This window comes from Protomyctophum parallelum (genome assembly GCF_964188405.1).
Source record: "Protomyctophum parallelum genome assembly, chromosome: 10".
NCBI classification, from domain to species: Eukaryota; Metazoa; Chordata; class Actinopteri; order Myctophiformes; family Myctophidae; genus Protomyctophum; species Protomyctophum parallelum.
The window spans coordinates 5,336,570-5,363,323 of NC_139704.1; the positions used below are offsets into that span (position 1 = coordinate 5,336,570).

Sequence of the window (26,754 nt, forward strand, 5' to 3'; positions counted from 1 at the left end):
ACCAAACATAAAATGACTTTTAGTTCTACTGGGTCTTTTCTCCACTAGTCCCTATAACATCTAGTTTTTATTTGTTGACGAAATTGTCAATATATTAGTCACGGTTTTAGTTATAAAGCTTAGTTTTTATCTAGTTTTTATTTCATTTTCGTCACAAAATTCACTGGTACACTGGGTTCATTCCAACTTCAGTGCGCAGGTGCCCTGACCCACCAGGTGGGGTCGCTGTATAGTGTGGCGACAATAGCAGATCAACAAGTGCACAACATGTTGCTGCTGCCAAGGAAGCTTTGAGAAGGAAGATAAGTGGTCACGTGACTGGGCTGCGCCATAACACTTTCATGGGAGCCAAACTACCCGGAAGTTTGGCAGAATGCCTGAACCGATTATATGACAAAGGTCTCAATTGTTCATAAATAATGTTTGTTATGAGCTGGTCCAGCCGGCTCCATTCACTGCCATGTATTCATTGCACTTCCGGTGTGAGTTTGACTCCCATGAAAGTGCCCATGAAAATGTCATGTCACGTGACCACTTCTCTTCCTTCTCAAAGCTTCCTCGGCCGCTGCAACACGTGTGAGCTTGTTGATCTGCCATTTTCAGCATGCAACCAAAGCTGGGGTCACTGTAGTGCGGCGACCAAATGACAAAATCCGACCCCACCAGCGTATTACCACGCAGCAGCAAACACTGCCATTGGTACCAGTGTTCGTCTGGTTTGGAGCGCCGCGGGTGAGGCTGGAGGCATTGCACGCAGCCGGGAAGCAAACACTTGCAGGCCATGGGTGAGCGTATTAACCTGCACGCCCCTCTTTCAGAATGCCCTTAGGCTTTGTGCATGAGGTCCCTCCAGACAGAACGATTAAAGACTTGGCCTTGTCCGTGGAAAAATCTAGATTATAGATTATATTCTGTTTTTACCCACCAGAATAATGATCATATTTTATTATTATTATTATTTTTCAAATTATTTGGATCATTCTTTTTTTTTTAAATAAATGTTTTATTCCACGACTTTGCAACCCATTTTTTCACCCAGTGTCAATAATGCCAACCTGGGGGGGGCAGTGGACTGACGTCATGCTTTCTTCTATAGCCTACATGAGGAGTCCAAGCCGCTTCTTTTCACCTGACAGGGGTGTTTCCCTGGTTGGACGTAGCACGTGGAAGGAACACGTTTTTCCGACCAGTTCCTTTCCCCTCCATCAGGCGCTCCGGTGAAAATGCAAACTCCACACAGAAAGGCCCTTTCGCCAACCCCTGCCTCAGGTATGAGCACTGATGACGTGGAGGAGAGAATATGCACATGCATTTTGGGAACAGTGAAGACTCCCTGTTTCATAAGTTTCATCATGCTTACAGTGCCTCTCTCCCTAAAGCCTAGTGAAGTACAATCTCTTCTGTGTATACATCAGCAGACTACACTCTCTAGCTCCCTTATCAGATGAACCAAGACACACAGGGCTGTGGTTTCAATTTTCAAAACATTACTTTTTCAACAACCCCACATATCTTCTTATATTTTATGCCAGTGGTTCTCAAAGTTGGGTCCCTGAGGCGGTTCCAGGGTGTCCCTAGCCTCGGAAACCCAGACGTTTCAGCTAAATGAGTTAGTATTGCATCAAATTCGGTTTAAACTTTAAACACTCTACCGCTATTTTATACTTTGGATATTTGAAAATAGTAGCCTTGTAGCCTACAGTAGGCTACACAAGAGCTCAAGAGAGAGCTAAAGTACAGAGCCAAAGGTCAATTAAACAAAAGGTATTGAGGGTTTAAGTATAGTTAAATGTCTGAAATGTCATGAATAATGTATAGTGGGGGTCCCTGCTCCATCTCTCTTTCAGCTAAGGGTCCGTGTGGTCTGAAAAACTGTCATTTTCCAATAAATTGTCATGGAGAGTCGGGGTCTTCATAGTGACAGCTAATGAACCTCGGTCATCCAAGACACATCAATAAAGCCGTCAATATCCTCTGCCGTGGATGTTTATCAGGATGAAAGCAAATTAACCACAGCAGATGCATTCTGGTCTATATACAGTGTGTCCCTGCCTTTGAAAAGGTGACATTGTCATTGTCGTGGAGGGCATCTCTGTGATCCATGTTCAGAAGCATGAGATCATCCTTCGTTGCAAGGTGACTTTTAAATGACATAATTTTCATTCTCATACAAATCTGGAGGAATACCAAAACCGGCAGAGTGGGTTATACATCATCGTAATATGCATTTGTCCCTGTTGTACACCAACAGCTTGAACCCGAGGCATCTATATTCCTGGGGGAACATATTGGCACATCGCAGAGCTTGTACATAGATCGGCTATTTTTGGCTTCAACAGGGGGTCCGGGACCCCTAAGGGGTCCTCAGAGATACTACAGGGAAGATGCCCAAAGTCTTTGTGTGTGATAGGAATTAATATCTTTTTCACGTTTTACAGTAACCACTTGAACCCTCGCATCCCTATTCTGGGAGGAACATCATGCCGTAAACGGGTGAACAGATTTCGGCGAAGAGATTTGGCCCAGAGGGAAAATAAAGGGTGGAACCCGGGCAAGTAAGTATTAAAAAAAAATCGTAATCACTTGGTTTTGTCCGGTTCCGTTTCTGTACAAAGTGCTCTGCCTCCTAGCACCAGCCACAGTAGAGTGCAGAACACCCTAGGGCCTACTACCTGCTTCAGCTTCCATTCATTTCCACGTGTTTGTAGCACCCTCTAGTGGTATGTTTGCAACATTACGCTCATAGTACTGTGTACAGACTTATAGGGAAAAAGACACGTTAGAAACTTAGACCCACACCAACTGCTCAGTGTGGTAAAGTAACTAAGTACATTTACTCAAGTACTGTACTTACGTAACAGAGGTATTGTTGTCACTTGAGTACTTATACTGGAGTATTATACTTTTATTCCTCTACATCTGATCCAAGTACATTTACTCCACTACTAATTATTTGAAAACTATAGTTACTACTTTGCAGATTTTGATTATTACAAAACATACATTACATACCACTTCATCCCTATATATACATTTCTGCCTTTTGAAAATAGCCAATCTACAAGCTCACACAACACGCCGCGATGTGACGCATTGTGAGCTTGTAGATATGCTTTCAAAAGATGTTTTATACGCATGACATTTTGCATAATACTAGTACTTTCTACTTTTGTTACTTTAAACTGATAGTTCACAATTTTTAACCCAAGTTGTATGAAATACTTGCCATTAATATAGTGGTTGCAACTGTATTCATTGATTGCCCGAGTCCCGTGGTGAGAGTTCTGCTCTGGTTTTGGTGGTATAGTTTCCACCAATTACTAGAATAGTTTGTTGAGCCAGCTGGGCTCTATCCTTGTCCACATATCTTTTCAGCTGTAATAACAATAGTTATAATACAATTCCAAACATGACACCATATCTCTAGTCTTCAATGAAAGTAACAGGTAGCAATTATCACAGAACATCGGCCTATTGGGACAGCAACAACTAGGATTAAAAGCTACACTAGTGTCCTTTGAGTCATTATGTTAATAACTTTAAGGACAATGGCTCAAAGGGGATTGGACGTGGACTGAAGGAAGGACACACCCGGACTGTCATTTGCTAATGAGTTAAGTGGTGATGGCAAACACCTGTTGGTCATTGGTGATGCAGAGATGAGAACTGTCCACCAGAGGCTGCCATTTAGAGAGCATGGAGAAAATTCACAACATTTGTACAAGTTAAGAGTTACTTTGAGGCAGGGATTTTCTCTGGCGGCCAGCCAAGGGGGTAAGGTTGCTTAGAGTAGACTCTCGTAGAGAGATGGCGTCAGAATCGATAAATACGTCTACTAGAGTCTAAATCTTGGGCTACCAAAACCATAGCCTCGGAAACCCAGACGTTTTTATGTCCAGGGAGGGAAAAAAAAGTCTGGGACAGAGTCCAATTCAATTTGGCATAGAGTAGCGCAAACGTCGATCACTCTCTGCTGATTTCTGATCGTCTGCACCTTTGTCAAATTGACGCACACACACACACACACTCCTGTCTCTTTGTCGCTCTAATTAATTAGTCTCATGTCGGGCAGCTGCATCTAGATTCTCCCGGTGGATCCTGCCGGGAGCTGCCTATGCCATAGAAAGCATAGGTGGACCCCAGGCTACCAAAACCCTAATCCTAACTGCAAGCACGACGCAACGCATGGCGGACCAACGCATGTCAGGAGCCACGGGTGAGCTTTAACCGGCGACGCCGACACCCTACCTCAAACCCTGACCCTAACCTCAAGGACGACGCAACGCATGTCGGACCAACGGGTGAGTTTTAACCAGGGACACTGACACCCTATACCTCAAACCCTAACCCTAAAGGCCTATTCATAGTCTGGATTTTCGGTGGTGAGGTGACCACCGGAGCTGAAATAACGTTGAGCGGTGGCGAGTAAAAACAGAGAGAAGGGCATGTCGGACCAACGCACTGCCGGGCAGTGAGCGGCAGTGGAGTGTCATAATCCCCCCCACCTTCCCCGACAGATGCCGCCCCTCCCCCCGGCAGCACCGCACCTGATGCACTTGAATGCACTTGCTCCTTCTGAACTAGGGTGCAGGAAAGTGATAGATTGCTTGGCAACAGCCCAGTCCCAGTCCAGTCGCAGAAGTATTTGTGTTGGCAGAGCCCAACACACAATAAAATGAACAAATCATAATCTGTTGCTGCTTATTAGAACGCAAACAAATAAAATGGTGCATGTAGAAGTGGTGTATAAAATCAATATCACACTTGAGATCGTGCCGTTGTACAATGATACAATCAGCATAGCTGATATTTATAAAGTAGCCTACTAGAGCCTCCAAACAGTGTTTCCAGATTCTCTCTCTCTCTCGCTCTGTGTGTGTGTGTGTGTGTGTGTGTGTGTGTGTGTGTGTGTGTGTCTGTGAGAGAGAGAGAGAGAGAGAGAGAGAGAGAGAGAGAGAGAGAGAGAGAGAGAGAGAGAGAGAGAGAGAGAGAGAGAGAGAGAGAGAGAGAGAGAGAGAGAGAGAGAGAGAGAGAGAGAGAGAGAGAGAGAGAGAGAGAGAGAGAGAGAGAGTGTGTGGGTGTTATGCAACACCGAGTACAAACTGTAAGGTGTTAAAACCCACTTCCTGTTTTCATCTTAAGAGCTTCAGTGACTTTTTGGCAGCATTTACAGTATGTGCCACATACTATATGTTTGAAATAGACATGCTTTCTAAGTGTAGGAGCCAAATCCTTATATTCAATTATATTATTTATTTATTGGCCCTCTGGTGGTGGTGTTGTGTAAACTAATGATCTCAGCTCTCTGCCCACTGCAGGATACCTTATAAGGAACTGTATGTCACAATAGGGGCGTGACAGACTGGCAAGCACACACACAGTCTTTTGACCTTGCAGCTTGTTTGAAGGATTTTGTGTTACTTTATGTGTTTTATCCTACAAGTTTAAGTTTCCCAGTTTTTTGCATCCCCGTAAAGGAAGAGAAATAAACAACTTTAATTTAACACCTGAACCAACCTGGAATGGACATTCTATTATTTTATTCAAACAACAACAAGCAACCAAGCGTCTTCAGTATATGTTCAGTCTGCCCATGAAGTGGCTCACACAAACGGATAAGTGGTCACTACACTAAGCGTATATCTATTCTACGTCCGAGCATAGACATGGTAACGCCGCGCCTGCCTCTGATTGGCCTACCGACACTACATCTAATTATAGTATACTAATACTATTATACTAAAAAGATAAAGATCAATGTATTAATCTAATTATGCTCTTGTCCAGTCACTGATGACTCAGGCATGACTGATTTTGTTACCTTAACTGACCTCGTTCCACCCATTTGCTGTTCTGACACATCAGATGATATCAAGGGGAAGGGGGGAGGCTATGCTATGTGCAAATACATTTATAATAAACAAAAACAAACAAAGGAGCTGGAAGAACAGAGGGTTTAAAGTTGCAAATCAACTAAATTATAAACATTAACACATCCTTAATAACACATACAGTTTGTTAATGAACTATTGAACACTTGAACCCCAGCATCGATCTACTCTGGGTGGACTGTTCACCAGAAACAGCAGATCTACAAGCTCACAATGTGTTGCGTTGCGACATATTGTGAGCTTGTAGATCGGCTATTTTTGGAGTGACCGAGATTTGTATGGAGTGTCTACTAATTACAAGGGTTAGTTATTGGAAAGTACTACCTGATGCAACAAGTGAACAGCATACTGTACAACGAAATGTGCGTAGGCCGTAGGCCTACAGCAGTACAGTAAATAATTTGCTCACACACAAAGCAGGGCAACCAAATATAATTGCAGAATTGAGTGGTAGCCAAAAATGTATTTATACCGCAGACAAAGGGGAAGCTGGCTCAACAGCCTACAGTATATTGTGTCATACACCACAACAGCAACTTCCCCTAAACCACTGCATGTGTGTGTGACGTGTTTGCATGCTGTGTTACAGTACCCAGACAACCTGCAACCATGGAGCCAAAACAGATCAAAGAGGGATACTTAGTCAAAAAGGTAAGAAAATGTACAATTGTTATTTATATAGGCTACCCAGACTTGGGTCATTAGTAGCCTAAGAAGGACTCTCAGAACATGGGCTTTCCACTTCAATAATAAGCTGTGGTCTCACGGTCAAACTTGTTATTTCACAATAATACGGCTGTGGTTCTCACGGTCAAAACTTGTTATTTCACAGGATGACAGGGTTGTTTAGACTAGAACGTGGACGCAGGGCAGTGGTGGAAAAAAGTGTTCAAATGTTTTACATTCTGACCTGAGATCAGATTCATACGAGGTTTCCACTGGACACACGCTGGTCTGACGAACCCATTCTGACCTGAGATCAGATTATAAAAATGTCAGTCGTTCTTCGATTTTTCAAAAATAGCAGACCTACAAGCTCGTATCGCGCCACTCGGTGGCGCGATATGAGCTTGTAGATCTGCTATTTTTCAATAGGTAAAGCACGACATGATGCCAACACCAAAATGGGTGCCCGGTGAGAATGAGTTAAAGTAAAAGTACCACAGTGAAAGTCAGACTCTGGAATTCAATGACCTTGATTAAAAGTACACAAGTTTTGGCATCAATATGTAGGCTACTATACCAAAAGTAAGTAAAAGTACTCAGGGTTTTCAAATGTTTTAAAATAAATATTTTGAAAATAGCCAATCTACAAGGACACACATTGTGAGCTTGTACAGTAGATAATTTTTCAAATGGCCAAAATGTATGTAGGGCTGAAGTGGTTACTGTATGTTTTGTAATAATAATCAACATCTACAAAGTAACTAGCAACTAAAGTACAATGTTTGGATCCGAGATGTAGTGGAGTAGAAGTATTGGAAATTGGAAATACTCAAGTAAAGTACAAAAACCTCAAAATTGTACTGAAGTGAATGTACTAGTTACTTTCCACCACTGATGCACGGTTAGCTGATCAACAGCAGATTGATCAGTTTGCGCTCTCGCTTTGCTTAATTGTCGATATGCTGCCGTAGATCAATGTGTCTTTTGTGACGACTAGAGTAATGAAGTGAACCGTGTTGTGCCTTCAGTTCTAACCAGGGGGGCAGTCAGCCAGATATTTCGTGAAGCCTCATTTGAAATCGGTAGTTCATATAATGGCCTGTTGTGGCGCTGGACTGGACCCAAAAAGCCCCATAGCTCCATAGAGGCCCATGTATTTTGGCCCAACTTCACCTAGACTGTATTACCTTAATAAACATGGTCATGAATACTTTCTTCTTCCAGTCACTAGTTTAAAGTCTCATTTCTAATGTCATAATATTCTTTTTGGAAAATTATGGTCCCATTAATTAAAAAAAGGACCATAAAGAAAAAAAAACATCGCGTATGTTCTGAGGGGCGTGGCTACCGTTACAGTCTATGATCGGGATTCCCCTCCCACTCGAGTCAAAATAAAAACCAACGGAGAAGAAGGGGGGAAGTCCCGCCTCGTTGTCTGGGCAGCCAATGGCCAGCTGGTCCAAAACGGAGCCAGCCAATGGCCAGCTGGTACCAAACGGATCTAGAAAGATGGCGACTTACAGTGCAGGAATAACAGGCTTCATTTTACGTCCATGTTAGACCCGGCGAACGCTTTGTCCATATTTTTTACAGTCTATGGTTCTAACATATTCCATGGGTTGAGGGTTTGTTTCCAGGCACTAGTGTTGATTTTGACAGCTAATCTTTATTTAGTTTTAGTCTTTTACTCTTTTGAATAAAATTCCAATTTGTTTTAGTCATATTTAAATCATCTGAAATGCTTTAGGTTTTATCTACAGAATGATTTTGTTGACAATAATGTATTACGGCGGGCCTTGATGGTGTAGTGAATCCTGTTTTCACACTTGGTTATATGCTGAAAATAACCGATCTACAAGCTCAACGCGTCACAGCGATTTTCAGAGCCTGAGCGCTACAAAACAACGTATCTTTTAACGCATTCTGACCTGAGATCAGATTCATACGAGGTTTCCGCCGGACACACACTGGTCTGATGAACCCATTCTGACCTGAGATCAGATTCTAAAAATGTCAGTCGTTCTACGATTTTTTCAAAAATAGCAGGCCTACAAGCTCGTATCGCGCCACTCGGTGGCGCGATATGAGTTTGTAGATCTGCTATTTTTCAATAGCTAAAGCATAACATGATGCCAACACCAAAATGGGTGCCCGGTCAGAATGGGTTAAGTTCTACTGGAGCTTCTCCACTATAGTCCTTTTTTAGTCTAGTTTGTATTTGTTGACAAAATTGTAAATATATTTAATCTTAGTTTTAGTCATCATAGTTTTATTTCGTTTTGGTCAGTGAAAAAAGGTTGAACATTTCTCGTTATAGTTTTAGGTGACGAAATGAACACTGCCATGTACTACGGCTGGGTTCAGATAAGGTAGATAAGATAAATTAACACTGCCATGCACTACGGCTGGGTTCTTCAGATAAGGTAGATAAGATAGATGAACACTGCCATGCACTACGGCTGGGTTCAGATAAGGTTCCTAGAAGCTAATTTGGGCCCTGCTCAGGAAGTAGTAGCCCACTAATCCCACATTCAGAACTGGCACGTATTCAAAAATAGTGGAAAAAGTAGCTGATCTACACATGCTCAAGTTGTAGATGAGCTAATTTCATGTTGTTTTATTCATTTATTTAATTCTATTGTATTTTTGTATTTTATAATTTATGAAGTAGGCTACCTTCCGGTTCTGGTTATAATAAAAAATGTATATAGAGAAAAAGACATGGAAATGGTTCTGGGTTACAGTACAGTTACAGTACGTTAGTAATTAATAAGTACGCTACTGTATGTCAGTGGTAGAACCTTACATTTATGCCATACTATGGTAGGAAAATAATATGTAAATCTTTCCCCCCCCAAGATAAAGTATGTGTCACGACGAGGAAAACTTCCATTACGACAGATTAAAAATAACTTTTAACCACTTGAAACCCAGCATCCCTAACCTGACTCCCCCGGATGGAAGACCCATTTATCTTTTTGGTCTCGAGCTAAATAGTTTGGGAACCACTGGCATATACTGTAGACAAAAGCCAGATGCACTGCAGTGGATTCAAACCTAAATTTAACACAATCAACGGCTAATGAAGGGCCCCGGGGAGCCCCAAACCCAGTACAGCACAATCCAGTTTCCCTGAAGGGGCCCCTGGGCCCCGGCCCAATGGCTAATTTGACCCTGTGGCAGCTGTATCAATCTTTCGTTTTCCATCACTTTCCGTTAACCATCTGTGCCATTGCCGCCCCCTCAGGGTACAGTGCTGAATTCCTGGAAGGCGGTGTGGGTGGTACTCTCTGAAGACGGGGTGGAATTTTATAAGAAGAAGACTGACAACTCTCCCAAGGGAATGATCCCACTGAAGGGTGCAACCCTCACCAGTCCCTGCCAAGATTTCGGAAAGCGGACGGTAAGAAACATGTCAATTTAGGCATTCAGCAGACGCTCTTAATCCAGCGACTTACATTAAAGATGGAGTGCCACCATTTTTTTCCACCCTAAAACATGATCATCAGGTATTATTACAATATAAGGGGGAAGAACTTTTTCCAAAAAGTGTACCGTATTTGTTAAAATCATGCTTTTATGTGGACACGCCCACCAGTTCATTAAGTATGCCTGGTTTGCCTGGTGGGTGGTGATGGGTGGTGATCCACCTGAACTGAAGCCGCACCCACAGCTGTAGTTGTATGATAAAGGGGGAGGGGTTAGGGGAGGGGCTGATAGTGTGGTGTCACAATATTACCGTTTACTTCATTGGCCCGTTTGACTGTCAAGGGTTCAGCCTCCAGGAAGAAACCCTAAATACAAAGTCAATACACAATTGCACATAAAAACAACTCCAGTCTGTCTAATTAAGTACTGTCACCTCATAGACACATGAAAAACTGGAAAAATTGAAAAATTGTGGCACTCCATCTTTAAGCAAGAACATCATATGGTAATACAGCAAATACATAGAAATGGTCATCAAGTATCATAAGCAAGCAGAAGAACCCAATATCTGTCTAACAGTAGATTATCTGTACAGTGAAGCTACATTATAGAGTGCCATGTCTACAGTACATAAAATGCCATCTAAATTACATAAGTTTAACCTTTGCATACGCCTGTAAGGTCGTCGAGGCTAGTGCAAGTGCTACCTACGGCAAGTGATACAGGCTAAGATGGAGTCTGAAGAGGTGAGTTTTCAGACTACGATGGCACGTTCATACCATAGTTTAGGATCCAGACAGGAGAAGAGTCTGGGACATGATGTGTCACAATATGGTTTAAGTGGATGCGTATTTATGGAAGATGCCGTACTGCAAGGCAGTAAAAGTTACATGCAAAGAATTCACATTTTTGGTATGTTTTTCATCTTATCCGTGTGAAACCCCAAGACAAACCTTCAAGGTGATTTACAATACATCTGCTTTGCAATATCGTCAGATGTTACATCCTACCGCAAAATACGGATGGGAATAGAGGATATGCACGTGACATCATCATCATACCCTTAAGTTATGCAGGAACGCCTACTGAGTGTGAGTGGCAAAAAACTACTTTCTGGCCTTGACAGCACATACTGTACATCCAAACAGAAAGGTCCTATGTGAACGCGTTAACTCACTTTGCCACTGACTTTATGCATGTGCATACCTTCTATTGCATTTTATTTTTGAATCGATTTCGATCCCATTATCGATCCTGCTTCTTGATCCCGATTCCTTATCGATCTCACAATCAACCGTTTTCTATCGTTGGCAGTTTCTATGCTAATCTGGGTCATTGTAATTTAATTTCCACAGACAGACAAAAAGTAGAGCATGTGGGCGCAACGTTGCAGCGATATGCGCATGCGACAGCCGTCTAACTTTTTAGGTGGTTTTCAGATGGTGTTCAAAATCACCACAGAGAAGCAGCAGGACCATTTCTTCCAGGCGACGCACGTGGAAGAGAGAGAGTCCTGGGTCAAAGACCTCAAGCGAGCCATGACCTGCCTGGCGGGCGGGAAGAAGTTCGCCAGGAAGTCCACGAGGCGCTCCATTCGCCTGCCCGACTCCGTCAACCTTAAGTAGGTTCTGTCAAAATGCTACACCAGCCTCCCGGGCCGGGCCGGGCCGTTTGATTTTGATTTGTATCTTGATGTGCTTTGGCAGGACAGACAAAAATGCATCCCGACTGTAAAATCGCAAACTTTTGCTTCCTCAGCGAGCTGTACCTACTGATGAAAGACCAGGATAACGGAGTGAAAGAACTGAAACTGGAGAAGGAGAAGAAAGTCTACAACCACTGCTTCACCGGTAATATGCGCACCACTTCTCCCATGTCTATTCACAGTCGGCACTCGTACGTGGTCGATTAAGTTACAAATCACTTCCCTTCCTCTCTCCACCTTGCACACACACACAGGTGCCACAGCGGTGGAGTGGCTGATTTCGAAGGGCAAAGCGAGGAACAAGCCGGAGGCCCTCATGTTGGCTACAGGCCTCATGAACGAGGGATTCCTCCAACCAGCGGGCGAACTGTCCAAGCAGGGCGCAGAGGGAGGAGCGCAGTCCGTCCTGTTGGACCAGCCAGACGCCCTTTACTTCTTTGTAATTATGATCTGAATCTATCTATACAGTACCACTGTTTCCTACACAACAAAAAAAACAAAAACAAGTGAAAATCAAGTAAAAATCTATTTTCCTACATAAAATAAATGTAATATTTATATTATTATTTTTGAGTGGTGCAACCACTCCAAGGAACAGTAATGTAATAGTGTTCACCTATTAGTCCTGTGACGAACGGTCAAAAAGTGCTTTAGTTTTCGAGATACCCATACCGGAGGTAGGACCAAACACAACATGGTTTTTCCTCATCTCTAAGGTCTCCCAGACATGAAATGGATTCTTGTATAAAAATATTTTACTGCAAAAGTGGTGAAATTGATATTTAAAGTTATACACCCCAAACAAAAAATACAATCTGGGGATTAAGGCATATAAACTCATGTAGAGTCACAATGGAAGCTCTGAGAGGTTTACAACTTGTTATACTTGAAGCCAGGACATCCCTCTACATTCTAAAAAAAGAATATGTCAATATGTGAATGTAAATATGAGATATAGACATTTGAACACATACCTACAAAAGGCGGAAATGTAAATCTATGTAGAGTGTCTTCTTTACTTTGTAGTGACTCTGACATGGATTGTCATAGCAACACATATGAGTGAATGGAAGGTGTGGTTCTTCTGAATCGAGCAATACCAATTGTGTAACTGTAGCTTGAATACTCATGGAGTTATGGCACTAAACGTTTCCCAAATGGGAGGAAATAAAGCAGTCCTAAATTAAATCTACAGTATCAAACAGATTAGTTTTATTTTGACTTCACTTATGCAAGGGTGGGGAAATTATAACAAATTCTTTCTTCAGTAGAAGTCCCTAAAATAATGAAATGTCACAAATGAGAAATTGTGAAAGTATATATGCAGCTTAAACAATAGTAGGCTACAGAGATAAATGCAGCCCTACAATAGAACTACCTAACTATTATTTAACACACCTGGATGAGGGAAACCAAGCCCAATGCTCAATGTTATCCTCATACCAGCACGTCATTCATTCATGTAGGGTTGATATAATCATTTAACATGTTTGCTTAACACATTGATTGCTAACTGTTGAAATTCTACTCAGGATTGCTTGTGCTACACGATTAACATTGGACTTTTTAACTTTTTAGGGGCCCACAGCGAGGGGCCTCTTATAGCACATCGCACATCGCATAAATCAAAAGAACGCCAAACTAGTCCACTTCAATTTAAAAAAAATAATATGATTCTACCATCTTCCATTCTGGAGATATGAACCTTTTTCTAAAACCTGCTTTTCGCTGCACGCTGCTCTTTTGAAAAAACAGCAGAGATATGGAAGGTTGAAGTTGACAGACATTGACAGACAGATATAAAAATGAACACAAATAATATCATATACATACTACACACTGCATGAAAGCCCTGAATGTCTACTTTTAGGAGGAAAACAAATACACATGGTCCCATGTATAGTTTGTCAGTAATTGGCTGTTGAATGCAGCTTGCGCCCACCAGAGAGGATTTCAGAAAATGCATGGACCTGAAGAACCATTATTCACAAAATAAGGCCTATAGCGACATGTACATATGATATACCGTATGAAACAGAAGACTCTCTGCTTTCATAAGAAAAATACTTCTACTGTAATAATAATACAAATCACACCCCTGTGAAGTGAGCAGTGCAATGTTGCACAACATTGCACTGCTCACTTCACATGGGTGTGATTTTTATTATTATTACAGTAGAAGTATTTTTCTTATGAAAGCAGAGAGTCTTCTGTTTCATACGGTATATCATATGTACATGTCGCTATAGGCCTTATTTTGTGAATAATGGTTCTTCAGGTCCATGCATTTTCTGAAATCCTCAGAGTATTTTAGACAAGACAAGGAACTGACAACTAAATATTCACAAAATAAGGCATATAGCGACATGTACATACTATATACCGTATGAAACAGAAGACTCTCTGCTTTCATAAGAAAAATACTTCTACTGTAATAATAATGAAAATCACACCCCTGTGAAGTGAGCAGTGCAATGTTGTGCAACATTGCACTGCTCACTTCACAGGGGTGTGATTTTTATTATTATTACAGTATTAGTTTTTTTCTTATGAAAGCAGAGAGTCTTCTGTTTCATACGGTATATCATATGTACATGTCGCTATAGGCCTTATTTTGTGAATAATGGTTCTTCAGGTCCATGCATTTTCTGAAATCCTCAGAGTATTTTAGACAAGACAAGGAACTGACAACTAAATATTCACAAAATAAGGCATATAGCGACATGTACATACTATATACCGTATGAAACAGAAGACTCTCTGCTTTCATAAGAAAAATACTTCTACTGTAATAATAATGAAAATCACACCCCTGTGAAGTGAGCAGTGCAATGTTGTGCAACATTGCACTGCTCACTTCACAGGGGTGTGATTTTTATTATTATTACAGTATTAGTTTTTTTCTTATGAAAGCAGAGAGTCTTCTGTTTCATACGGTATATATTATGTACATGTCGCTATAGGCCTTATTTTGTGAATAATAGTTCTTCAGGTCCTTCATTCTCTGAAATCCTCTCTGAAAAATAGTATTTTAGACAAGGCATATAGCGACATGTACATACTATAGACATATCTGAAATTGTCTCAGTAACAGGGGGGGGCAACACATGTCTTGATCAGTGTACCAGCCAGTCTACCTTCCGATCGTTTCAGAACTATAGTGTATTGTGTAACGGTGAGACACGTTAGTCGTTGTTGACAGACATGTCTGGACATGTTCTGGGGCAAAGAACCTCAGGAGAGATAAGCGGTGGAAAGGAGGAGAGAGAGAGACTCTAATCAATGTGTATTCGTTATACTGTACATTACAAACGGGTCGATTACGTCGCAGACGCCTTCATTGCGGTCTTATCACTGCAATTATAATGAATAAAAAGTCGGTTACAACCACACTACGGAGTACGGATAGTGTTGCCTGGCGAAGGCTCTATGGCTAATGGTGATCCACGGTGTCGAGTCGAGAATCGCTATACGGGCTTATTTGCCCAAACATGGGTGGTCAAGACATATAAAGCGGCCAGTTGATCATCTCTCTCATAATACGTCATTCGTTTCGCGTATCATTATGACATGGCGACCGTTGCAGATTATTCTTATATACGGGCAGAGGGCTCTCTTTTTTCGAGAATGAGAGGACGAGGTGGAAAGCGATCGCAACGCGGGCCTGGGGGGGGTTCCACGGCGGTGATCTCTCCTAGTAACGTCGGGCAGAGGGCTATTTTTCCGAGTGAATGAGAGGACGAAGCGGCGGTTGCAGTTGGAGGCGTTATATCCTTTTTCCGAGAATGAGAGAGATGCAAAGCGATCACAACGCGGGCCTGGGGGGGGTTCCACGGCGGTGATCTCTCCTAGTAACGTCGGGCAGAGGGCTATTTCTTTCCGAGAATGAGAGGACGAAGCAGGCAAGCAGCGGTGAAAGGCAGTTCGAGGCACAGCCACAGTGGGTAAGTGAGTGGGGGGGGGACTGAAACTGAAATGCGACGATCCGAAACGAAGAGGGGGGGGGCTACATTGCTGCCTCGGGAGAAACCATGTAGAAACAGGAGGGGAGGGGAATCAAGTGTATTCACACACACACTAGCATGGGTACCTCCATTTTAGATCCCCTTGACATCTGCGTTGGTCTATGCAGTGCATGCCGGCGAGGCCGCCTCCAGTACGTCGTAATGGATACGGCATGCAGCATAGACCAGACCTCTTTTCAGGAGGGGGGGGCTTTTAACTCCCGGATCACATAAGAGGACCTTCCTAGAGACATCGGTGTTACTTTCTATGTTGTCCGGGCGCGTATAAATATGAAGCACATTAATCATAAAAAAAACCAATAAAACGCTTTAGAGCGTTATGCGCAGACGGCGTTCGATATTAATAAAACGCTTTAGAGCGTTTTGCGCAATCGATGAGTTAAAGGACAACTTTAGTTTTTTTCAACCAAGGTTCATGTTTTAGTTTGTTATTAGAGAAAGTAACAGATGAGTGTTAATTTTTTTTCATTTGCTGCTTTCTTTCGTTTTATGGATTATAGCTCTTTTTGTACAGGGGGGCAGGGGCATTCGAGCATGGGGCTAAATATGTATTTTTTTACAAAATGTTATGGTGATTTATTTTTTTATTATTTACTATAGTCCTAATAAACCCCAGGAAATTACATCTGGCCACAGAAGATCACAGGATCTACTGAATATGAAGGTAGCCTACTGGGGGAAGGCTTATACTGTGTGTATAGGCTCAATATGTCAGTTTGTCACATTCAATAGATCCTGTGATCTTTTGTGGCCAAATGTAATTTATTGGGGTCTAGTAGGACTATAGTAAATAATAAAAAAATTAATCGCCATACAATTCTGTAAAAAAATACATATTTAGCCCCATGCTCGAATGCCCCCGCCCCCCTGTCAAAAACAGCTAAAATCCCTAAAACGAAAGAAAGCAGAAAATGAAAGAAAATTTACATTCACCTTTTACTTTCTCTAATAACAACCTAAAACATGAACCTTGGTTGAAAAAAACTAAAGTTGTCCTTTAAGGTAAAGTTGTATTTAGCTCCACCACATCTGCAATGTATTGCCTATGGCTTTCTTCATAAAGCAAATATTTTGGAATATGAAAAGATTGGAATAATGGCAAATCAAGTAGCTATCTGACCTAGCTTTAAGTTCCATTTAGTGTAACATACTAACAGAGCATGTCCAGTAGCCATTGACTACAGTAGAACCCTGACACTGTAGACCTTAGGGCGAGAAAAGGGGCGAGGTCACGCGCACGCATCGGCCTGGGTGACAGCAGACTGCGTGGGCGAGCGCTGGCGCTTTGACATGGGGAGTCAGATCGACATACAATATGGAATGTCAGCTCAACAGGGTCAGCTCCATTTATGGAGATCTAAACGTTTGAGGTCAGATGTAGAGTTGCTGCATGGCCAATATTGATGACATTAGGGATGTCATCAATCAGGGCATTCCTATATATGGGCTTAATATTGATGAGGGTTCTCCATCCCTGATGATGTCACGTGATGTCACAAGGTGACTAACTGACTGACAGGACATTTATGTTTTCAAACTTTTCATAGTAAACAACATGGTTAAAAAAACATCCAAATACAAATAGAAAAAGGAAAGTGACACGGTCCATAATGTCAAAACCTCCGCAGTAGAAGACCTTCAACACTAAATGTTGCTCAACAGAGAAGTGATGATGATGTTCATAAAACCCTGGCTCCATATACCAACACTATGCTCTCGTAACCTGATCGTATGAAGATAAATATCATACAATACAGTATATAACCTCTGACTGGGAGTTATAATGACATAATGAAGACTGAGCTCTGAGGAAGATGTGATGATGGTCTAAATACAGATCCTGGAAACTGAAGGAAAATCTCATACCGTACATTGCAATTTTAATTGTAGATTGAGCTGAAAGGTCTGATGTGGTATGCTCTGAAAGTGTGCCCATGGAATATGCACTGATAGAAGCAAGAAAAAAACAGAGCTGTAGAGCTTCAGATATATTGATGAAGAAAATCATGGACCATGTGTCTGTCTTCAGTATGTCATCATAACGCTTAGTTTAGTGTCATCACTTTCATTTAATTCAATTAAAATAGGTGAACATTTATACAGCTTTATTTCCTTTAGAGGTTTAAGGTAGCTTTTATGACGTTTATATAATACAAGAGGAGCCGGCAATACAACTTCATCAACCTTCCTCATTGTCTCCGTTACTATTATCAACCTTATTCAGTCTTCTTGATGAGACGGGTGCAGGCATACTCTCACTCTCAACATTTGCAACTTGTTCTGACTGGTGTAGTTTGATCAGCAACAAGATTAAAGATCAAATTAAAGATATCTTATCATGTATCATTGATACACGATAAGATATCTTTAATTTGAAGGAAAGTGTATTTTCTGTATTTGGAGCCAGGGTTTTCATCATCATCATCATCTCTCTGTTGAGCACCATTGCATCTGCTTTGGGGTTTGTGACATTATGGATCTTGTTTCTTTACTTTTTCTAAATGTTTACCACAGATGATACAAATATTTGGATCCAATGTTTGTACATCACACTCCATTCTGGTAAATGACTTTAATTGCATTGTTCCATAAGTCTTGTCTTAGAACTTAAGAGGGACACAGGACATGGGGAAAATATGAGAATTGATTGCGTTTGCTTTGTATAAGGGATGTGAAAAGGTACTGTACATTGATTTTCTAAATAAAGTGAACAATAAAAATTGTGAAAATTGTGGAGGGCAGAGATCCAGGAATCCCGAGATGGTGTTTGCTAGATGGTGTTTGCTAGAGGATAACATTGATCATTGAGCACCCCCATCCTAACAGTAGTTCTATTGTAGGCCTGCATTTCTCTGCAGTATTGTTGCAGCTGCAATATTCTTTTCTCAATTTCTCAAGTTTGGGATTTCATTTCATACATTTTTGGAACTTCTACTCAAGTCAAGTTGTTATAATTATTCCACCGTTGATAAGTGAAGTCAAAATAAAACTAGAAAGGTGCAATTCTGGGAAATTGGAAGTGTGGCTGCACTGGCGCGAGTCACAAAGCATAGGGACCTGGGAACTGAATTCCGTCTCACCGTTTGTATTCTTTATTGTGATGTCATGTGAAGCATGACAACAGTGACAACAGTGTGTGAAGCATATGACAAAAAGCTTCACTTTTCTGTTGTGCAAAAGTTAACAAAAATCACTGTGTGAAGTGAGGGGGGCTAATATATTAAAGTCTAACTCCTGTTGATTAGGTGATGTAATGGTGATGTAAAACAGTGCCAACACATTAAATGCCATTAACAATAAAGAGACAATATGACGTAATGAGGGACAATATGCAAATGTTCCCTTCATTGGCAATAGCGTTTTTAAAAGAAACATTGAACAAAAAAAACATTAAACCTCCCTCAAAAAGCACCTTGCTGGCAAATAAATATCGGACAGAGAACAATAGTGTGTTGCTAGACTCTAGAGCAACCACACTAACTAATACTGTCGATTTCATTAGGGCTGTTTTATTCCCCCCATTTGGGACACAATTTACGTTTACTGCCATATAACTCCACGAGTATGCAAGCTACAATTACACAATTGGTATTGCTGGATACAGTAGAACCTCACCATTCCTACAAGCCCTCATGTGTGTTGCTATGACAATCCATGTCAGAGTCACTGCAAAGTAAAGAAGACACTATACAGATTTACATTTTCACCTATTGTAGGTATGTGTTCAAATGACTATCTCATTTTTACATTATTTTTTTTTAGAATGTAGAGGGATGTCCTGGCTTCAAGTATGCCAAGTTGTAAACCTCTCGGAGCTTTCATTGTGACTCTACGTGAGTTTATATGCCTTAATCCCCAGACGGACAGGCTGTATTATTCGTTTGAGGTGTATAACTTTAAATATCAATTTCACCACTTTAGCAGTAAAATTATTTGCGAACGCACTGAGCACTAACTATGAGACCCTGCAGATCGTGTCTGTCTGTCTGTCTGTGTGTGTGTCTGTCTGTCTGTCCCGCTGTGACAGCACCCGCCCGCCACCAGAGGGCGCAGCTGTAGCACACACACACACACACACACACACACACACACACACACACACACACACACACACACACACACACACACACACACACACACACACACACACACACACACACACACACACACACACACACACACACACACACACACACACACACACACACACACACACACACACACACAAGAAAACTTTAAAAAAAATACTAACTAAAAAGAAAAAAAAAGTAAGTAATTTATTCTAATTGTTGTTATTGCAATTTACGAGCTGCGTTCGCTTCCCGCGTTTGCGCGTCTTACTTGTATTAAATTAAAACTATGTTGTGTTTGGTCCTACCTCCGGTAGGGGTATGCCAATTTCTGGGGGCCATTGTCACAGTACTATAATGTGTTCACCTATGTATGTATGAGCACAAGTATGACTGACTACCAGTAGGGGCGCTGTTTGCCAGAAACAGAGTGAGATAGTATTTGTGCTGCACTGTTGCCTGCTAATGACACAGAGAGAGGAGAGGAGGGGGGGAGAGAGGGGAGTTGCACCACTCAGTTCACACAGGTGTGATTTTAAATATTGCTACACCTTTACAAACAAATCTAAGAAATTCCAATCTCGATCTACATGCTTGCAATGCATCTCAAATCGACGCATTGTGTGCTTGTAGTTCACAATGCGTAGACCCACTGTTTTGGGTCTTTCGTCTAATCTCTGTTTTGGGTCTCGACCTGAAAAGTTTGGGAACAACTGATCTATATCACTATCAACCGGAAACAATTCAATGACACACAAAGTCACTGTAGCATTAATTACACACAGGGGACATAACGTCATGACATAAATCCAGGAACATACAGTCCAAGCTAGGATGTGTACCAATTTAACAACATGAAATGAGTGCGTGTGTGTGTGTGTGTGTGTGTGTGTGTGTGTGTGTGTGTGTGTGTGTGTGTGTGTGTGTGTGTAGCACACGACTAACGGCTCGCTGTCCATCTGGTGTGATCACAGGCAGACAGTGGGTTTTTCTGCGAGGGTTACTCCAGTGACGAGGACGTGCTTCTGAAGCAGGAGTTCAGAGGAAACATCATCAAACAGGGCTGCTTACTCAAACAGGTGAGTGACACAGAGAAAGCCTCCAAAACCCCTGGCTTTGGACAACCACCCCCAATGCCTCCATTTGGAACTTTAAGTACCATTTGATACCAATACTTTTGCACTTTTACGAAGTGCAAAAGTTAAGTAAAATCCGGACTTTTACGTGTACTTCTACATTGCAGTATTGATACTTTTACTTCAGTGAAAAAAATGCATGTGCGAAACTGTCATCACCTCACAGGGACACAAGAGGAAGAACTGGAAGGTGAGGAAGTTCACACTGAGAGATGACCCAGCGTACTTGCATTATTATGATCCCACAAAGGTAAATAAATATGTGCTTTGCATTTACCGGTACATAATACTGTATGCAATGTCCAAAACCATTGAATTTTCACCATTAAAAATGAAAAAGTATCAAAAGTAGCAGATCTAAAAAGCTAAAAACTAGCTTGTGGATCTACTTTTGATACTTAAGTTTAGTTTGACTCTGTGGTATGATCAAGTGGGGCATTGATTTATGACTTTAACCCATTCTGTACGGGCACCCATTTTGGTGTCAGCATCATGTTATGCTTTAGCTATTGAAAAATAGCAGATCTACAAGCTCATATCGCGCCACCGAGTGGCGCGATACGAGCTTGTAGGTCTGCTATTTTTGAAAAATCGAAGAGCGACTGACATTTCTAGAATCTGATCTCAGGTCAGAATGGGTTAATCAGACCAGTGTGTGTCCAGTGGAAACCTCGTATGAATCTGATCTCAGGTCAGAATGGGTTAATGACAACAATGCTGCTCGACAACAATATGCTGTATGCCAGGGGTTCTCGACGTTTTTGGCTGGGGACCCCGGGAATGCTTTGGCCATGTCTCGCGACCCCCGTAACCTTATAATAGAGAAAATACATCATAAATGAATACTGAAACCAGATTGAATCATTAAGGAAAGTTTATGCATGCACTGTGTGTACTATGTAAACTCTAAATTTCCATTTTCCAGCCATTGACGGGTTGAGAACCCCTGCTGTATGCAATGAAATATGCTGAATGCATTGAAATATGCTGATTGCATTGACATACAGTATGCTGTATGCAATGTCTGAAAGAGAAAGGCTACATTTCTTCTAGAGAAAGTTCTCTCTTACACCCCCCCCCCCCCCCCCCCTCCCCTCTCTCTCTCTCTCAGGGCGAGGAGTATCCTCTGGGCTCCATCCATCTCCGGGGCTCTGTGGTCACAGCAGTGGAGTTTGTTCCAGATGGTGAGTGAGATAACCCAGCATGTCCCTGTCCTCCCACTGTGACACACAGACCACTGCTATATAACCTCTATGTCAGGAGGGGAAACCTCATATGTCCAAAACTGTTACTTTTCAAGGTTTCAAATTCACGATTCAAGATTCAAACTTGTGAAGCTTGTGTGACAATGTAGTGTGATCAATTAGGCCATTCATTTACCAAAAAAAAGTTAATAAGTTAAATATAAGTTAGCATTATGGAATGAGGTTTTCTCATGAGGTTTGTTCATTTCAGCTCCCTTTCCGTCTTCATTTCAACGCATCCTTTGTAGTAGTGTTGATTTTGACAGCACATTTTGACAGTCTTTTCAATAACATGTAATTTAGTTTTATATTTTAGTCATGTGAAAACTTTTAGGTTTTTATATAGTTTTGGTCGATTAAATATCATACGATTTTAGACCACAACATCTACAGTTGATTTTGTTGACTAAAATGTATTTAGCCGGTGCTTTGTCGTATAACGGCAGATTTCGGTTGCATGCTGAATATGGTTACACGCCCCGGCATTCCGATTCGAAGCCCGCTATTCCGACACGCCGCAATACCGACTCGCACACATTACTAACCCTGTCCCTAATCCATTCTGACTGGGCACCCATTTTGGTGTCAGCATCATGTTATGGTTTAGCTATTTAAAAATAGCAGATCTACAAGCTCATATCGCGCCACCGAGTGGCGCGATACGAGCTTGTAGGTCTGCTATTTTTGAAAAATCGAAGAGCGACTGACATTTTTAGAATCTGATCTCAGGTCAGAATGGGTTCATCAGACCCAGTGTTTGTCCAGTGGAAACCTCGTATGAATCTGATCTCAGGTCAGAATTGGCTAATCCTAACCACACACGGAAGCCATGCAGTCAGTGGGGTGTCGGAATGCCACTCTGTTCCTGCTGGGGGGAAAAAAAGCTCTGATCTACAAGCTCACAGCTTGTAGATCTGCTATTTTCAGAGCGCTACACCCGAGCACAACCAAATGATGACAAATGATTTTAGTTCTACTGGATCTCTTCTCCACTAGTCCCTCCCTAACATTTTAGTCTAGTTTTAGTTTCTTAACAAAATTGACAATAGATTTTGGTCTAAGTTCATCATCATTGCTTAGTTTTAATTATTTTTTTTGTCAGAGAAAAAAAGGTTAGTCGACGAACATTTTCCCATCATAGATTTAGTCAACACTGCATGCTCTCTCTCTGTTCGTCCCCAGCTAAGAAGTACGAGGTGGACGGCAACCTGTTCGAGATCATCACGTCGGACGAGAGACACTACTTCCTCCAGGCGGCGGCGGCCGAGGAGAGGAAGCAGTGGATCCAGGCCGTACAGGCCGTGTCCAAAAGTGGAAAGTAGCCAGTGGTGGAAAAGGGATTTCAAATGTGTTACTTAAGCCATTCTGACCTGAGATCAGATTCATATACGAGGTTTCCACTGGACATACACTGGTCTGATGAACCCATTCTGACCTGAGATCAGATTCTAAAAATGTCAGTCGTTCTTCGATTTTTCAAAAAATAGCAGACCTACAAGCTCGTATCGCGCCACTCGGTGGCGCGATATGAGCTTGTAGATCTGCTATTTTTCAATAGCTAAAGCATAACAAGATGCTGACACCAAAATGCGTGCCCGGTCAGAATGGGTTAAATACAAGGACAATACATTGTTATTTTTTTTGTGATTCAAAGTTATTATGTTAATTATTACTTAAGTACAATTTGAGTATCTGACATTTAAAAATTAGTTATGGATATTTAATGAATGTGTAATTTGTGTGTTTTTCTTTTCTTTTTTAAACTTTTGGATATTATATAAGTACATGAAACTGTCAATAAATGCCACACTTTCATCATACGCTTCAACACAAACGCAGTGAAACCTACTTGCACTATTCACTAAAATGTATTAAAAGATTATGAGCAGTGAGGCACAAAGGAAGTGTGTAAGAAGTTAATTCCTCCATAATTATTCATCCGTTTTCCTCATGCCGTTAGTTAATCATCCGAGCACAGCTCCTACACAGTTCCTGTGACGAAAACAGAATCATATCCTGCCTTTGACTTCTGCTGTCACTTTGTGGGTTAAAAAAAAAGTGTAATTTAACTCGTGTTTGTATAAAAGGAGCGTTGACTGCAGATGTCGATATTTTTTACCAACACGCATTGTCACTGTCGAGTAGAAGGAAACCTTTTAACCTTTCAACTAGTTTATATTTCTAATAAAATAGATCTTATTTTTCTGTTCTGTAAATCGACTTTGAGTACCTTGAAAAGTGCTATATAAATTGCATGTATTATTATAAACCTTGTTGTTTCTCCAAAACTGTTGAAGGAATTCTGAGCTGTCATGTACAAATGAAGTTACTATATGCACGCGCACACACACACACACACACACACACACACACACACACGTCGGGGGGGCAATGCCCACCCAGATTAGACTTTGTGCCCCCCCAGTCCAGATTGGCCAGTAGTACCCTACCCCACCATTATTTAATGTTAAAAAAAAGAAGAATATATATATATATATACATATATATATATATATATATATATATATATATATATACATATATACACACATACATGCATACCGGTATATACATAGTTCTTTGTGATTATATAAAATGTATACATTTTCAAATGAATTCATAGTTTAATAAAAATGCAATAATAAATAATTGCACTGGCAATAGTCTGCACCGAGTCGGATTTGTTTTCATGCAGTGCACCTCAACGCCACGTCAGTACCTATGTGTTGTTACCGGGCGGTGTGGTTCAATTCAAATCTTTTCAGAGGGAAAACCAAACCTGTAAAATCACGGATGGATATATTAAAGGAACTGGCTCAAAGCCAAAACGCCAAAACGCATTAGCCTTGTTGCTGCAGTTATTGTTAATGTCTGTCAGGGTTGACAGTCCCATTAATGATGGCTGAGGAAGTTGGAACTGTCCATGGTCTTGGATAATGCTTGGCGGCGGTGAAGCTCAACTATATTTGTTGTCCAAATTAAAGGTTTTATGACATTCATTTTCATTTATTTTTCTTTTTTCTTTTAGGTTTTATGACCTCAATTACACCCAAAAAACCTGAACTTTGAACATTCAGTGGATTTTCTGTGGTCTGAAGTTTTCTTTGGGGTTTGGAAGCCTTTTGAGCTACAATGAAAACAGGCAACACAGTGAAACAGTGACATCTGCTGGCAAATCCCATTGACATATATGGGATTTCCAGTAAGTGATGTCACTTACTGCCGGCAAATCAGAGCACCTGTTTGAGCCAGAAAACCCCAGATCACAGAAAATCTACTGAATGTTAAAAGTTCATGTTTTTTGGGTGCAATTGAGATTAGAAAACCTAAAAAAAAACAAGAACAATTCCAAAACCTTTTTTTTAATGTCACAATCCCTTTAAGATCATTTGGAGCTCGAAACAAATCAGCCAGCGGACAAAGCTCAGACTCTTCAGCGCAAACGTCAAGCCATTACTGTTGTACGGATCAGAGACGTGGAGGACAACAAAGGCAACAACGATGAAGGTGCAAACTTGCATCAACCGCTGGCTAGACACCATCAGCAATAATGACCTCTGGCAGAGAGTGAGTCTACCACCAGCACAAGAAAGAGAGGGAGGCCAAAGAACACCTGCCGCAGGGACCTTGAGACTGACATCAAGCAGTGTGGAGTGTGGACTGACATGGAAACAGCTGGAAAAGAAGGCCCAGGATAGAGGACTCTGGCGAACTGTAGCCAACGGCCTATGCTCCATGAAAAGGAGCGATACGCATAAGTAACTTAAGTAAGTATATTTGTTGTTGGTTGGTGCAGCCTTTTCTCCTTTTTCCCTCCCGCCGTGGAGATGGCGAGTGGCGACATAACAAGGACACTCATTGTGTACCCATTGTATTTTCTTTCTGTGTCCCTGGGCAACACATGCCGTTATGTTGCTTGTATGGAATGATAATACAACTGTGAACCTTGAATCAAGGCACACACACAAAAAAATGGATGGCCGATCCATTCTGTTTCTCAACTGTAATGGCAGTGACACACCCACAAGAGGGCAGTATAGGTCAAACTATGCTTATTTTTCTTTTCATTCATAGTATAGAAGCACACAGCTCATACTGTAGGTTTCACAGTAAAGACATAGTAGACATTTTTCAGTAGACATTTTTCTCTAATGCCGAGTGGTGAAGAGTAGCTGGTCAGACCAATACAATGAATACATACAAACAGCAGTACAAATATGCTGTGAAATTACCCACAACAAAGTAAATTTACTGGAGTACTTTTCGTAGTATGTGCTACTTCGTCATACTAAAGCAGGGGTTCTCAAAACACTGCGTTGACAGGCAAACCACTTGTATGTGTCCAGTAAGTCGGCTATAATCTGACGTATTGGATATAAAATCAATATGCCATGTTTGTTCAACATGGCAACATGTAGCCTACCTTCTAGGCCTGTCACAATTATTACATACGGTAGTCTAATGGCAATTATTTTTGCATCTCCAGGTCCTGGCACCTTGGCCGGTAGTCCAAGTCTGGCAGTGTGCCGTGGGTTCGACTCCCGATCCCGACGGCCTTTACTGCATGTCACTCCCCCATCTCTCTCCC

At 41.4% G+C, this 26,754-nt stretch overlaps 1 protein-coding gene across 1 annotated transcript; it reads left to right on the plus strand.

Annotated features, from left to right (window-relative positions):
- The first annotated feature begins 6,464 nt into the window (after nucleotides 1–6,464).
- Nucleotides 6,465–23,520, plus strand: plek (pleckstrin). The gene is made up of 9 exons (XM_083775265.1): nucleotides 6,465–6,542; nucleotides 9,805–9,960; nucleotides 11,426–11,607; nucleotides 11,745–11,836; nucleotides 11,946–12,130; nucleotides 20,761–20,865; nucleotides 21,089–21,172; nucleotides 22,034–22,106; nucleotides 23,349–23,520. Exons 1-9 carry the CDS (start codon nucleotides 6,501–6,503, stop codon nucleotides 23,486–23,488), a joined length of 1,059 nt encoding a protein of 352 aa, XP_083631391.1. The 5' UTR covers nucleotides 6,465–6,500; the 3' UTR covers nucleotides 23,489–23,520.
- The last annotated feature ends 3,234 nt before the right edge of the window (nucleotides 23,521–26,754 follow it).

Bases quoted from the DNA above. Each gene is read 5' to 3' on its own strand.
- plek (XM_083775265.1), top strand. From the start codon at position 6,501: ATGGAGCCAAAACAGATCAAAGAGGGATACTTAGTCAAAAAG. The intron at 6,543-9,804 runs GTAAGAAAATGT...CCGCCCCCTCAG, and splicing joins AGGGATACTTAGTCAAAAAG to GGTACAGTGCTGAATTCCTG. The intron at 11,837-11,945 runs GTAATATGCGCA...ACACACACACAG, and splicing joins CTACAACCACTGCTTCACCG to GTGCCACAGCGGTGGAGTGG.